Source organism: Bos javanicus, chromosome 4, assembly GCF_032452875.1.
Source record: "Bos javanicus breed banteng chromosome 4, ARS-OSU_banteng_1.0, whole genome shotgun sequence".
Lineage (NCBI taxonomy): Eukaryota > Metazoa > Chordata > Mammalia > Artiodactyla > Bovidae > Bos > Bos javanicus.
Window position 1 is genome coordinate 111,472,178 of NC_083871.1, and position 15,891 is coordinate 111,488,068.

Below are 15,891 nucleotides of genomic sequence, written 5' to 3' on the forward strand. Positions count from 1 at the left end.
CATTTTCCTGTTTTATAGATAAAGAAAAAAGAAACAGAGCATTTAGTTAATTTACTCAAGGGGAAAAATTGAAAAAGACAAAATTCTTAATATTATATCTACTACTCATTTATTATAAATAAACAGTAGAGAAACATAAAGCAATAAATATAAATGACACGCTAAATTTGAAAAAGCCAACAGATTATATTAAATAATTTATATAATTAAAATTAACTCATAAAAATTACCTCCAAAGATGTTAGCCTTTCACTCGTGTGCCACTGTTTTATAATGGGATGCTAGGATCGCTGTGCTTTTTGCTCTCCCGTGTGTTGTGTTCTTTTTATTAAATTTAAAATTAATTTTTATTGGAGTATAGTTGCTTTACAGTGTTGTGTTAGTTCTGCTAACCAGCAAAATGAATCAGCTATACATATACATGTATCCATTTTGGTCACCATGGTGCCTTAAGTTGAGCTGCCCGTTCTCTTCAGTATGTTCTCCTTAGTTCTCTACCTCATACATAGGATGAGTAATGGTGCTCTCTCTAAACAATGCAATTTGTTATCCATACTCATTTCTCCAGTTTCCCGTTGATCTAAATGGGATACCTAAGTCAAGCCCTGCCTGTTGTAGTTTGGATTCTGTGATCTTTGATATTGTTACACATTCCTTCACTTCCTGGATACCACTCCTTGGGTTTTCTCTTGCCTCTTTCTTGGTTTTCTTCACTAGTTTGTTTTCTTGCTTCTCCCCATGACATGTAGATGGTTTTTCAAGTTCCGGCCTTGAATTTCTTTGCTTAGCACACTATACAATTTCTTTATGCAGTCTCTTCCACCTCCATTACATAGTGACTGAAAAAAATCATTTCCAAATTCTGATCCCTCTCCTGACATTCGGATATTAATATCAACCTCGGGATTGAATATTTTATCTTTGATATCATAGTGATACTTCAGACTTGAAAAGGCTAGCTTTGAACTCATCAGAACCACCCACCATTTCTCCTCCCCTTTCATCCCACTCCTTAAAGACCAGATGCTTTTCCTGCATCTTCTTTTTCATAAAGGCAAAAGCATCCATCCAGCTGCTCACCCAGAAATCTGTCAGTCTACTCATCTTTCTCTGTGCAGTGCTCATATCCAGGAGAGCAGTCAGTTCTGTCATATCTTCCTGGAAATATTTTTCACCCATCCCCTCTACATCAGCTTTACTGACATACTTTAGATAAAGAATTTGGGATTTGTCCAATGATTCTTTTGTAAAGCAACCCTCACCTCCAGTTTCTCTCTGCCAGCTTATTCTGATAAGATAAGCTTATTCCTATCTTCACCAGGAGAAAAATAACATAATACAAATTATTTCCATGCTCAAAATTCTTCAACACTTTTTCGTTCATTCAATAGACAATAGTTGAGCCTCTACTATGTAAGAGATCTAGGAGTTTATATCCCAGTAAAAAGAGTGAAAACAATAAACAAACATATAGCGTGCAATGTGATGATGAGTTATGAAAAATGAATCAGATAAGGGGATATCTTATCCCAAAGGGATGGGAGAATGTTATTTAACTGGTGATCAGAGAAAGCCTCTCTGATAAGGTGACTGAAATAGAGTCTTAAAGGAAGTGAAGCTGCGACCCCATAGACGGCAGCCCACCAGGCTCCCCCGTCCCTGGATTCTCCAGGCAAGAACACTGGAGTGGGTTGCCATTTCCTTCTCCAATGCATGAAAGTGAAAAGTGAAAGTGAAGTCACTGAGTCAGACATGACTCCTCCATCCATGGGGTTTTCCAGGCAAGAGTACTGGAGTGGGGTGCCATTGCCTTCTCCAGATATCACTTCATTCCAGGATAAAAATTCGAACATATTCACTCACTTGACCATTCACTTAACAAGTATAGAAGGATCCGTAAAAGTCTTAAAATGGAGATTATATTATGTTATAAAGTGGAGCTTTAATCTGTTGAAAAGTAATTTATTTCCAAATACTTTGTATCTTGGGATGCAAAGTGATCAAGATACTTTGCATCTTGATCATCTCCCATGTATCCCATAGCTTGTTTTTAATATAAGTAGGTTGGTAATTTTTTATCATATGTGGGGTTTTCTCAACAAATACTTTATTAATTCATAGAGAAATAAGACAATACAATTGATGTCATGAAACTATTACACCAAAGAGAAAAAAGACACATTCAGAACCACACACACATGTAAGTAAATAAACCAATTAAGATAAATACAAATTATGACAGATTCTATGACAAGAAATAAGTTGCTGAGGAACTTGAATGAGAAAATGGATAGAATAATTTTAAATACCATGGTTTTTGAAGTGGTCACCTCTCAGAAGGTGATATTTGAACTGACCTGAATCATAAGTCAGCCATGAAAAATGCAAAGAGGAAGAAAATTTCAGGTAGAACGGTCTTGGTTTTTCTGAAGCACAGACAAGAGAATGGGATGGCTGAAGCATAGTGATCAAGAATAGACAGCTTTTTTTTTTTTTTTTTAATTATAGTTGTATTAGTTTCCAGCTTATATCAAAGTGATTCAGACTTTTTTGAGCAGGTTAAGAATAGACATCTTTTAGCACTTAATTCCCACTCCAGTACTCTTGCCTGGAAAATCCCATGGATGGAGGAGCCTTATAGGCTGCTGTTCACGGGGTCGCTAGGAGTCAGACACGACTGAGCGACTTCACTTTCACTTTTCACTTTCATGCATTGGAGAAGGAAATGGCAACCCATTCCAGTGTTCTTGCCTGGAGAATGCCAGGGACGGGGAGCCTGGTGGGCTGCCGTCTATGGAGTCGCACAGAGTCGGACATGACTGAAGTGACTTAGCACTTAACACCAGAAATTTAAAATGCAGCATTTAATTAGGGCACTAACAAAGAAGACACTGATTGCTTCTGGTATAATCCTTTTGTGGATCATCTTCAGTGGATGGTAGGAACTGCCTGTATGTTGACCATATACACAGTTCCATCTAGATTTATTTCTATATCTATCTGTATATACCAAAAACCACAAGTGCACACTATAAATTCCAATCTAAACCCATAGAACCCACTCAAGATCTCCCACTTTTCGTTTGTACCCTCCTTTCCTGCCAGTGTGAACCTGGCTCCCACTATCTTCAATATATTTATTTGCTCACTCCATCAATTTGTATTGCAGTCAGTCTCCTGGCCATGCCAAGTGGGTGTGTGTTTGGCTGTCTGCAAACATTAGCCACCACTGGGCTCACTCCTGGCTCACTCTAACACACTGCTTGTTTGGCCCCAACCTCCACCAGTGTGAATTATTTAGAAAGATTTGGTAAACAGTAGAGATTAGTTGAAATTTTGCACAAGATTGTACTGAAAGGAAGACACTAAATGGTTTTGAGGATCTTACAGCATTTCACTAGCCTTTCTCAGCCTCCTAAACATCCCTACTTTAAAATAAGTATAAAGAGTCATCTTGTATGCGTGTACTTCCAGACATGTAAAATACTCAGCCTTGTTGCCTATTGTTTGGTTTTTTGTTCCATCAAGTTAACGTTATAATTTAAAAGTTAAATTGGCATTTGAATGTCAAAACAAATATCAGCATATTTTTCACTAATGTATATCTGAGTTAAAATTTTAAAACTGTGAAAATGCACGTGTTTGTTTTGTCAATGAGAATAGCAAAATGTTGAGCTTCAAATCAGGTATAAAGTTTTTACATGCTAAGATTTAAATGGCAATTTCAGACACACCAGTAAGGTGACAATGGCCCAACTCACTGATAGATGCAATTGATAATGACACAGTTAAAATTCACTGTGGGTGTCACAACATATTGTCAGATCATAGGACCTAATAACGACAACCAATATATAAACATTAAATTTTTTTTTCAAATCCATAGATGTAATAAATTTAAGCTCTAAGCTGAAACAAATGACTTTACTTTCTTACTATATATATTTTTTATAATAACTTAGCAAATTTTAATTAAGTTTGACCCTCTATCCATTTTATATCTTCATTTCTGACCCTCAGTATCCCAGATGCATTTTTTTTTTCTCCAAACAACCCTGATATTAACCTACTATGTTAAATCCTGAACTTTAGGGTAGTCATTGAAGGAATCACAGATACTATTGCATTAGGATTTTTACTGAAATTATATTTGACATAAAGGGAACTAATACAGAAAATAAATAATATGCTGTCCTTCATTTCGAGGAGGGGGGAGTGGGTTAGAGTATCAGGAATTTCAAGTATCAGAAACAGCATCTTTAACCCATTGCCAACTGACCTGAATCAGTTGGGAGTGGTCAATATTCTAGTATAGTTCTCTTAAAAACTTGTAGGATACCTATAAATGTAATTAAGCTTTACTCCATTAAACAAAAGCCTTATCCACACTTTCATAAAGATAAGTTTTTTGTTTTTTGTTTTTACATTGGGCTTCTGCTAATATGCTGAGGAAGATTATTTTTAGAATCTTCATTGTTTATATCAGGGGCTTGGTAAGACACACCACTAAGCTACATAGAGGTTCTTTTGTCTGAATGAATGGTTCTTGGAAGCATTGTCTAATATATGTTGGAGGTCTTAATATGGATTTTATAGTCACACCTCATTATCATCTTTAGATCATGTTTCCCTGGTAGTTGAAATTTGCCTTGAAGAGATTTCTTAATTTTTGCATTGTTCAACATCTGGAGAGACTGAAGTTTAAGAAAACATTTTATGTTCAAATCCATTAAGACCTGGCTTCCTCATATTTAACAGTTTTTCTCTCTTCTTTTCCCTTATAAACAGAAAGAAGGTGCCAGAATACTATGCACAGTAATCCTCAGCTAGATGATAAAGTTTATTAAGTGCAGTGTATTCCTTTCAATATTATCACAGTGTTGCTCAACTTTCCACTGCAACATACTAAGGATCCAGGTTTCTTCCATTTCTGAGAACACCATTTCCTCACCTTTCTTTCAGCCATTACTGACAACCTCTTCAAGAGCCATAAATCTTCATGGCCACATTTTAATGGACATGTAGAAGTTTGTACTATAAGTATTTTCTCCTAGAATGTATCTCATGTAGAAAACGAAAGGACTCGATAACTTCAAACTCCAAAATTCACCAGGAGTAAATGACATTGTTATGAGTAACTGATGAAGTCTTGTTTTATGAACTTAAATATACCCATTATACAGTGATCTGTGTGTTACCCAGCTGCCTTGCTTTGGAGAAGATCTTGTTCTCATAATACATCTACCCATTTTGGGATACTTCAAAGAGAGTGTGGATATTTAGAGACTTCAAGTGTTCAAAAACCAGAATCAAGTGATCATCTTGTTAAGAACAGTCAATAAAGTTACAGCTGGATATTTTTTCTCTGCTAAGTTTAGACATTAAACCCCATTCAATTTTATCTTGATTAGACAGATTGAAAATCATATGTACGCATATGGTTTGTCTAAATAGACAACTTAGCTAAGATCAGCAGTTTTCTGAGGGGATTAAGTCAGTGCGAATGGGGGGAAAAAGTGACTCAGAAAAGAAAGAAGAAAAAAAAAAAAAGAATACCATATGTTTGACATTGAAATAGAGCCTTATATTTATTTTTAACTCAAGAAATTTACTTAAGTATAACCTTATTTTTATTTAGTACTGTGTTGATAGAAAATGATTGTGTACACTTCTGTGATTAATCCTTAAAGAGGAATCAATTGATTATCATTAGGTTTTAATTATGTAACCCATTATTAAAGGGAAATTTTTCTTGCTTTAAAACACTGTTACTAGTCAAACAATATAGGACATTTAAAAAAATCACTTAATGGGCAATTTCTGAAAAAAGTTTTTATTGAAAATTCCCTTTTATCCAATTAATGGCACATCGTGATACCAAAGTCGCTCAGTCGTGTCCAACTCTTTGCGACCCCATGGACCATACAGTGTCTCAGCTGGTAAAGAATCTGCCTGCAATGCAGGACACCTGAGTTCAATCCCTGGGTTGAGAAGATCCCCTGGAGAAGGGAAAGGCTACCCACTCCAGTATTCTGGCCTGGAGAATTCCATGGACTGTATAGTCCATGGGGTTTCAAAGAGCTGGACACGACTTAGTGATTTTCACTTCATTTGATACCAACCCACTTTGTATAAATTTTTTTGCTGTAAATATAATATTAGATGGAAAAGATTGTCAGTAACTTGAGATTTTTAAGCAGAAAAATACTGCCATTTAAATTTGCTCTGGTAGGTGAATTTTGTATGGGGACAATATGAAAAGTAGCTTTGGGGGACTTTGTGGAGATATTTAATGGGATCAAGAGATATTTAATGGGATCAAGAAGATTTATTCCATATGTCCCACAGGTTTTTTTATGCATAACATGTATTACAATTTTTTCTATTGAAAAGGCATAAGGCAATTGATTTTTGATGCTATTTTAAAGTTACTTTGCAATAAGATTTTGAAAAAGTGTCTAATCTCAGCCTTGGCATATGCATGTTCTACTCCATAATAGAACGAATACTTTCTAATACTCATAGAAATTTTCTCTTCTTGCCTTGTTATTCATCCTTTTAAAATTTTAGTTTTACTTCTTATCACTTTTGCTCCCTATATCATATTAGGTACCTTACCTGAGATGGATATTCAGAGCAGGGTGACTGACCCTTCTATCTAAATTTATCTTTTTATGTTTCTTTGGGTTTTATAAATTGAGAAATTATTTGTAATGCAAATATCTCTTTGGATTGAGTTAGATATTAATCCATAAAAGAAGCTGCCGGGGTCCAGCCCCGGCTGATCCAGAGTATTTGAAGGGGAGACAGCGTTGGCGGCTATTTACATATTCATCAAAGATATAAAGAGTAATAGAATGAGGATAGCTCAGTAGGAAAATTCAGTGGAGAAAAGAGGCTGAGTAGCTTGGTTTACGTGGGAGACCAATAAAACTTCAAGACAAGAAGCTTGCACCACTTACGTAGGCTGCAGGCGTCCTTCCGTTCTCCCGAAGGAGAGGAGACACTGAGGCCTCCCCGGTCGGATCTTAGAAGCCCAGGCATAATTAGTAAGCATGGCGGGTTCCGCGCTCCAGATGGAGACTCAGCCAGAGTTTGAGAGAGAGAGAGAGACATGGGGAGACCAGTCTTTTGAGGAACTGATCCCAATTCTCTATTTTCCAGGGTCTGTTTTTATACACTGAGGTGTTATACAAAAGTCACACAGGGTCAGCAGTCCTGACTTTTATCAAAGTCAGGTGCTTCATACAAATGTATACAGAGGTCTTAGGGGTATTACATCATCTTCTGGCCAGGGGGCCTGCTGACAATTTATGACCCTCTCCTTGTGACAGCAGTCAGTCAACCAGAACACTTATTTCTCCAGGGGTGATTATTTTTGAAACAGACGCCACCTTCCAAAGGTACCAGATAAAGTTACATTCCTATAGGGTGAGGGTGTAGTGGGTTTTAATTAAGGAAAGAATTTACTTAGCCTAAGGTTAACTTTAATATCAAAGTTAATACTTATTTCTTCTATATATTCATTAACATGTATAAGGGCAGGGGATGTGGAGACTTAGCAGTAAACATTGGCTCAACAAATGAAAAACTCTTCACCAATACAATTTCTAATCAGCCCACTATACTTATACCAATAGTTTTCTAACTTCTCTAAAGAACCTGTTTTTAGAAGGTTTAAAGCATCTTGTGCCTCTCACAGTTGGGAGGCTGTGAGCAATCACATGTGGCCGGACAAGCCTGTCAGGCAGGCTAGAGAACCTTCAGAGGAGTTTGTAGGTTGAAACACTCCTATCACGCCGAGGAATTATTATTAACTGGAGCTCTAAGTTAACTTCTTCTCCAAAAGAGGTGGTGGGGGACAGCCCCCGTAAAGTCAGAGGTGTAGGTGAGAGCACAAAGTAGTAAAGTAGGCAGGCTCTGGTTATGGGGGTAGATGCTCGAGGATTTCCAGGGGGACTCCGGAGGCTCGACATACACAACGGCAGGATCCTGAGGCTCGATCCCGCCTTTGCGTATGTCGAGCCTCCTTCCTCTTGACCTTTGCCACGGGTGGAGTGCCTCATGCTGGCCCCCAACAAGAAGCCAACCTTAGTTGATAACAGTAAGTTTTAACTTCTTTACATCTGCATAACAGGCCTCTAAGAAATTAAGAAAATGGAAGTAAATATTGAAGCTATAAAAGAAAGATGGTTGGATAGTTTGGAAAGGTCTAAAATTGTACATCCTGATCTCTGAAGACAGAGTCAGATGAGGAAGTATAGCAATGAACGGAGGGATAGAGAGATCTGACACGGTGAAAAAGATGTCAAAAGAGAAAATATGAAGGATGCTAGACCCCAGAGACAAACATTCACCTAGGTTCAACCCTCACACCCTCCCCTGAAATAATACCATTTTCTCAAAAGAATTCATTCTTCCACATTGAATACAACATGAGTAGGATCAACAAAACACAGCAGTTGGATTCGATAGCTGTGGTCAGGGAAAACCACCCAGAGGAATTTTAGTGAAGCATGCCGCACACAGAATTGAACATTCCCATTTTTTTCTCTCTCACAGGTTATCTGAACCAGATGAATAACTCAAGTCACTCTGTCCTTCAGCCTTCATTCCAAGGATGCATGCAGCTCATTCAAGTGGATGATCAACTTGTAAATTTATCCGAAGTGGCGCAAAGGAGGCCTGGAAGTTTTGCAAATGTCAGCATTGACATGTGTGCCATCATAGACAGGTAATGGTCTGTCTTCCTACCTCGAATTGCCAAACTTTCAAAATTCATGTTTTTGTTGTAGGACAAGTTAAACTCTGAAACGTACAGCCCTATATGGGGCAAGGTGGCAGGAGCCATTGGCCATGCCTGTGGTATATGTTTGTGATATTAGAAGTGATGTTTATATCAGGGCATGGTTATATATGACAGTCTATGATGTCATATTAATCCATTCAACCCTCCTTGGTGAATGTGATCATTTTGCATGGTTTTGCAAGTGACAGCTGGAAACAGAATTCAGTTTGTTTTTAAATAAACTATGCATATAAACTGGAGAAGGCAATGGCACCCCACTCCAGTACTCTTGCCTGGAAAATCCTGTGGACAGAGGAGCCTGGTAGGCTGCAGTCCATGGGGTTGCTAGGAGTCGGACACGACTGAGCGACTTCACTTTCACTTTTTACTTTCATGCATTGGAGAAGGAAATGGCAACCCACTCCAGTATTCTTGCCTGGAGGATCACAGGGACAGGGGTGCCTGGTGGGCTGCCATCTGTGGGGTCACACAGAGTCAGACATGACTGAAGTGACTTAGCAGCAGCAGCAGCATGCATATAAACTATGCCCACAGCAGAAATGACTCCTTCTCTTTGTCTTGATCATGACTTATCCTCAGTGTATAATCCCATATAAAGCCCCCTCTTAGAGGAAAATAAATGTTGAAAATTATTGGCAGGCAATATGGGGATTTACTGAAGTAGGATATTTAATGTAGTTGAGTCTAAGACATAGTGAAATATTAAAAGATCTCATCCTTATAAGTTTTTGCAAATCTGGGGGGGGATGACTTTTTATAAAAACTTAGCTGACCTCTTACATGGTGGAAAGATACAACTTATATGGCATATCATGGCAGCATTACATATACTACCATAACATACTTCTAAGAAGTTCCTTTTATTCCAACATGAAAATTTTTCATTTTGATATGTATTTCCCACAAACAAACTACATCTAACTATGGGTTGAATTTAATCTGGTGGATTTAGGTGATGGCCTATCCTATTTTCAAATCTTTTATGAGAGGATTATCTTATTCTGAAAATTTTTTTCATTAATTTTATATTTTGAAAACTAAACTTCCATAAGTCTCAGTCTGTCCCCAGTAAAATATAGACCTTAAGTCTCTTCCAACCTTACTTCATTTAATAGGAGATCCTTGGGGAAGTCATGTAGAGACATATAATGAATCTTAAAAATATATAAAATCATCTATTATGAATTAAGCTTGCTTTATATAATCTTAATAAAGTAGTATTCATGTGAATGATAAATTAGAGTTTATGATGTCTATAGAATGTAACTTTTTAAAGCTTTAATATGTTTATAATAAGGCATAGCATAGTGCTTATTTTTATTGCATTTATGCAAATATAGGTACTTATAGCCTAAACAGTTTATACTTAAACAGAGAAACAAACAATTTTAATAAAAATATACTCCTAAATTTTGACCCATCAATAATGTAATAGTTGTTATTTCTGCCTAAAGCAGTGGTGCTAATAATCACAAAAACTGAAAAATGCATGTTCTAAGAACATATATTCTGATATTCTCTGTGTATTCATAAATTTTAATAATGATTTTCCATACAGGAAGATTTTCCCTCTTAGTAATAGACAGTCTATGAGTCACTTTAGTACCTTGTTCATTTTCTATGTCAGTAACTTTAATGATACAATAATTTCTGTCAATAATACCCAAGTTAGTTCATCTAGCTTTTGTAAACTGGCTAGGTTTTATGGTGATACTGTTATTTCACTCCAAACAGCATGTTTCCTGGGAATTGTGTTTAAATTGTTTGCTACCGAGGAAGTGTAGGTGAAGTGTTGAGATTTCACTGTTGTACACCCATGGCAATATTAGAAGTTAAAATGTCTCCAAAAGAATGAGTGAGATTTGGGTAATGAACCAGGCTCTCCTGGTAAGGAGAAGAACACAAGAGACAATGTAGATTAGGGATCAAATTTCAGTTTGGGGCAGGTACAGGAATATACAAAGTGTTCTTTTGCCAAACTGGCATCATGCCACTGTCTGTGTTGCTGAGTGCCCTGTAGCTGACAGAACAAGGAACACATCTTTCTTATCCCGCAGGGTGCTAACCTGGAAGAGTGCCTATGCAGAAGTAATCACCTCTGATGCATCGCAAGTTTCCTAAATCCACTATTGAATACCTTCTCTGCTTGTCTTATTTTTTGAGGGCATTGACTTCTTTTTTTTTTTTAAGATATAATTGCCCTATATCATTATATTATAGCTTCAGGTGTACAACATATATAGTGAAATGGTTACCAGGGCAGTGATTTCTGTACAGTAATTAACAGTGTATGAAATAGCAGATTCCTTTTTCACCTAAAATGTGCACAGTTCTGTCTTAATCTGTGAAGTGTTGTGTTTTTGCAAGTAGAATTCAGAACTATATTCACCTTATTCAAACCATTGAGGTGCTCATTGTTGAGCTCACCCTTAATCTTTCTTCGCATATGAGAGTACCAGGGCCATTACCCTGTCTTCACACAGCTCTGACCCATCCATGACTCCTTAATGATACATCTCTGGCCCGTCTCTGGTTTGGTCGTACGCCCTTACTAACTGAAACTTTTCAACTGCCATTCTACCATTTTATTTTCAGCCTACCTAAATTCTCCTTAAGCAGCCCTACACGGGCTCTTTCTTACTTTTATCCTTTCAGATTTCAGCTTGATTGATTTGAGAGCTATTTTTGAAAAAAAATCTAAAAAGGGAAAACTGAAAACATAGGATAAAATATAGAAATCACAAGTGTGATTTTTATAAAATGTTTAGAGATTATAGGAGCAGCTGCATTGATTTTATGAGTAGAACTTAGGAAAATAATTTGGGAAGGTGATTCTAAAGGAGTTTTGCCATGTGTGATACTGAAATATTCAATGGTTTTAATTTTTTTTATTTTTGGGGGGGGCAGGGAGTGGATTTATATGCACCTTGTTTTGTTTACATGTTTATTTTCTGAACATGACATTGAATCAAAGAGACAACAAGCATACCAAGCTACAGAATTATGCCTTTAGTAGTGTTTTCTGAGTGCATCTATGGTGCCAGGCACTGTTCTAGGCACTTAGGGCAAATCATTGACCAAAACAAAGATCCTTGCACTTGTGAAGCTTGCATTCTGGGAGAAGGGGAGAGACACAAACTTGTGATAAATAAATAGTATAGTAAGTTAGTAGGAATACATGCTAATTATATTAAAAAAAAAGTTGGGCTAATCAAGGAGGACTGGCATTTTAAGGAGATTGGTGTTGGATTATAGTTTAAATAGGTTGATTAATGTTAGCTTCATTCGTGAGTTCAAGACCTGAAAGAAGTATGCATGTATACTCAGTCATTCTGTAGTTTTCCGACTCTTTGCAACCCCAAAGACTATAGCCTGCCAGGCTCTCTGTCCATGGAATTTTCCAGGTGAGAATATTGGAGTGGGTTGCCATTTTCTACTCCAGGGGATCTTCCTGACCCAAGGATCAAACCCAGGTCTCTTGTGTTTACCTGTTTGCAGGAGACCCGGGTTCAATCCCTGGGTCAGGAAGATGCCCTGAAGAAGGAAGTGGCAACCCACTCTAGTACTCTTGCCTGGAAAATCCCATGGACAAAGGAGCCTGGTAGGCTACAGTCCATGGAGTTGCAAAGAGTTGGACACGACTGAGAGACTTCCCTTTCTACCTGTTTACCAGGTAGATTGTTTACCACTGCATCACTTGGGAAGCTCGAAAAAGGTAAAAGAATTCACCAATTTGGAGAAAAGCCATTCCAGGAAAAGAGGCTAGTCAATGAAACAAGGCTGCCTGGTATCATCTAGGATCAGCAAGGGGCTTGGATGGCAGGTTTGGAAGGACGAGGAGCAGATCCCCAGAAGAGGCCAAGGCAATCGTAGAGGTCAGGTCCTGGAGACCTTCAGGTCCTTGTAAGGATCTGGCTTCTATTCTGGGAGAAGTAGGGATGCACTGCAGGTTTCTGAGTAGAGCAGTGGCACAATTTAGCTTATAGTTTTGAAGGCTAACCCTTGTCTGTGGGAAGAGGAAGGGTAGAAGCTGGGGGGCAGTGATAGTAACCCACATGAGAGATGCTGTGGCCTGAGACCACGGTGCTAGCACAAGAGATAGGGTGATGTGGTCAGTTCTGAGTACACTGAGATGGTAGAGGGCTTTTTAATGGACTAGATTCCAACCATGAGAAAAAGAGAAGACATAATGCCAAATGATTTGGTAACAGCAACTGGAAGGAAGGAGTTACCATGTTCTCTGATGAGAAGGCTAGTGGTAGAGAAGACTAGTCATGGGGCAGAAGGAAAAATCAGGAATTCAGTGCTGGGTATGAGTTGAAAGGTCTGTTGACATCTAAGTGGACGTTTCAAGACGATAGTTGGATACACATATCTCACAAGCACACAACTGCCGATTAAGCAATGAGATGCAGCGTCTGATAAGATCATCACGTTTATCTATTGAAGACCTCTGGTTTCTTCAGCTGTATTTCATAAACAGCTGTAGAACTGGAAAGGGAGAGGGTAAGCAGTAGACAAGAAGCCTCTTCCAACATCAGAAGCCTGTAGCTTTACCCTTTGAGTGAGACCCTGCTCTTAAGGAAGAAGACTTCATCAAACCATCAGTGTATCTAGCAGATAATCTTGCTTCTCCTTGCACAAGTACCATCTATCATCTATTCCTAGTGCCCTGGCATTTTTCTTCTCTGTGGCAAACATCTCCAGGCACCAGACTCAACTCTTGTCCTCCACCCACTTCCCTCTATCCTCTTTCTGGGTTTGAAAATCTGAGCAAAAAAAGCCTCCAGAAACATCCCTATTAAAGTTACGTTTATGCACTTCCTCCTGCAAGGGAGAACCAAAAGAGAACCAAGGGGTATCTCAGATGACGTGGAGGAGGAAGGGAGTGAGGACAGAGGTTTGGGGGCCTGAGTAAGTCCTAGGAGGGTCCTGGCAGATATCGGCCATAATTTTTAAACTACAAGAGTTGCTGCACCATAAGGTGGAATTTGTGAATCCCTGTAAGAGCTTGTATTTGGTTTATTTATCTAGGATTCTAATTCAGGACACATGGTGTGAAGAAGCTGGAGTGAAAATAGTTTGAGCTGAAGTAGGTGGTGTTCATGACTGGTTAGGCAAAATTTTTGTTTTGTGAGTCGCAGAAAAGACTGTTTTGCTAGCTGTAACTTCTGTATCAAACCTAAGATCACCCTCATAGGTTAGCTGCCAGAGAGAAAGATTTTCCTGGTCATCCACAGCAGTGAAGTGTCATGGTCCTAGCTAATGACAGGTAAGCAGAAGTCAGATAAAGTGTTCTGAGAAAGTGTTTGTTTTTCTAATACAGAGGTTCCACCCTCCCCCTCCATTATCCTTGTTCAAATATAGATACCATTTCTTGATCATACGGCTCCAAGCTCCAGTGAACCAGAGTCAGTAACCACTTTCCCTCCTTTTTGTGGGAAGGAAAGCAACCGTTGTTTATTTAAATCACCGTGAGTCAAATATTACTTTTATCGAAGCTGAAAGCATCTGTGCTTTCTTTATCCTCCATGTGTAAAATCAACCAATACCATCATTTTACCAGAACATAGAGGGACAAATTCCTAATTATGAAAATGACTTTGAAAGAGAAGATGATACATTTATTTTCAGATGTATTAAGCTGCATGCCAATGATGTCCTTTAGAGATTGGAACTTGGGGACTAAATGGCTGTTTAGAGGACAAAGCAAATTCATATTGTTAATCAGCATCTGGTAGAAAAAGCAGTTAACTAGAGTCTTCTTTACCTTTTCTGTAACCTCCCATGTAAATATATTAAGAAAGAAAACCAGGAAATGTCTGGATAGCACAGAGAGTGGAAAAGGAAGAGTAAACATCGCGGGTTAAGTGCAGCCCACAAAATTACCCCTTGAGAAACTGAATAGACTGGATCCTATTTCTGAGTTAGTAATTAAGTCTTCATTTTATTTTTGGATGGCAGTGCATAATCACAGACCCAGTTTTTATTTTTTAATCCAATGCGTTCTTTTCCAGAATATCTACCAAGTTTGTTTGATTTGCTTTTCCTTGAAAGGAAAGAATAAGTATATGATTTTTTATAAGAGCACTTAAATGAGAGTTGGATAGATACAGCATGAGAGGCTTCAAGACGAAGCTAATTCTGCCAGAAAGGTGAACAGTGCATAAGTAGATTAATACCAAGAATTCAGAAGGCAGTCATGACTTCATACAACAAGTTTAAGATTTACAGTCCTGAGATGAAGAATGCATGTAGCATCTTTTTTTATTTTTTAAAATTGATCTTCATTTGTTCATAAGCTCCCATTTCCAGTGTATAGCAGCAAAAAGAATTGGGACACATACATTCAGGTGCCCTAATAACTATCTATATATCCATCTATATCTATATCTATATCTATATAAAGTCAATATGTGATTCAAACTTAGTCAAAGCCAAGCTCCCATTTGGGGCTACTATCCCATTTTATGGGTCCTCCTTGACTCTTCCCATTTAGCTTTGGGTCAGGCCCAGGCAACTTATGTCACATCAGCAGAGGAGTGGGTTTCACTCACATGGTCTGCTCAGGCTCCTTCTGGCCTCCCCTGAGGGTGCCCTGGCAGCTTGGTCTTTAGGAGCCAGCCCCACCGCCCTGCAGTTCTTCCTTCTGGCTGTGGGATCAGCCCTGGCTTGTGCTGGGCTCAGGTTTGGGGATTGGGGTAAGAAGGTAACTCATCCCAGTTTGCCAGGGACCATCTTGCTTTTAGGATTGAGGGTCTTTGACCTAGAGAAACCCCCCACGGTTCTGAGTAAACCAAGATGGTTGGTCTCTCAAGATCTGTGTCCTCTCTGGGCAAAGATCTTCTCCTGAGTCCTTTATGTTGTCTACCGGCCATCCAGGCATTTTCACATACCCCACTGGGCCACTCAGGGATTTTGAGATCTTTCGCAAACTGTGTACAAGCTGAAATTAATGATGGGGTGTGCCTGGCTGTGGGTGTGGGGAGTGGGGATGACTATCTTAGGGCCCCCTCTGCCTCAGCTCCATATCTACTCTGTACAACTCAAGCTGACATGGGCCTCTTAGAAATCAGGTTCCC

At 38.5% G+C, this 15,891-nt stretch overlaps 1 protein-coding gene across 1 annotated transcript in view; it reads left to right on the plus strand.

The window, feature by feature from the left end:
• CNTNAP2 (contactin associated protein 2) overlaps positions 1-15,891 on the plus strand; it is a 2,325,186-nt gene that overhangs the window by 1,312,050 nt on the left and 997,245 nt on the right. The window contains exon 11 of the mRNA XM_061415014.1: positions 8,563-8,734. Coding sequence (XP_061270998.1) covers positions 8,563-8,734 — 172 coding nt within the window. The remainder of the gene's footprint in view (positions 1-8,562; positions 8,735-15,891) is intronic.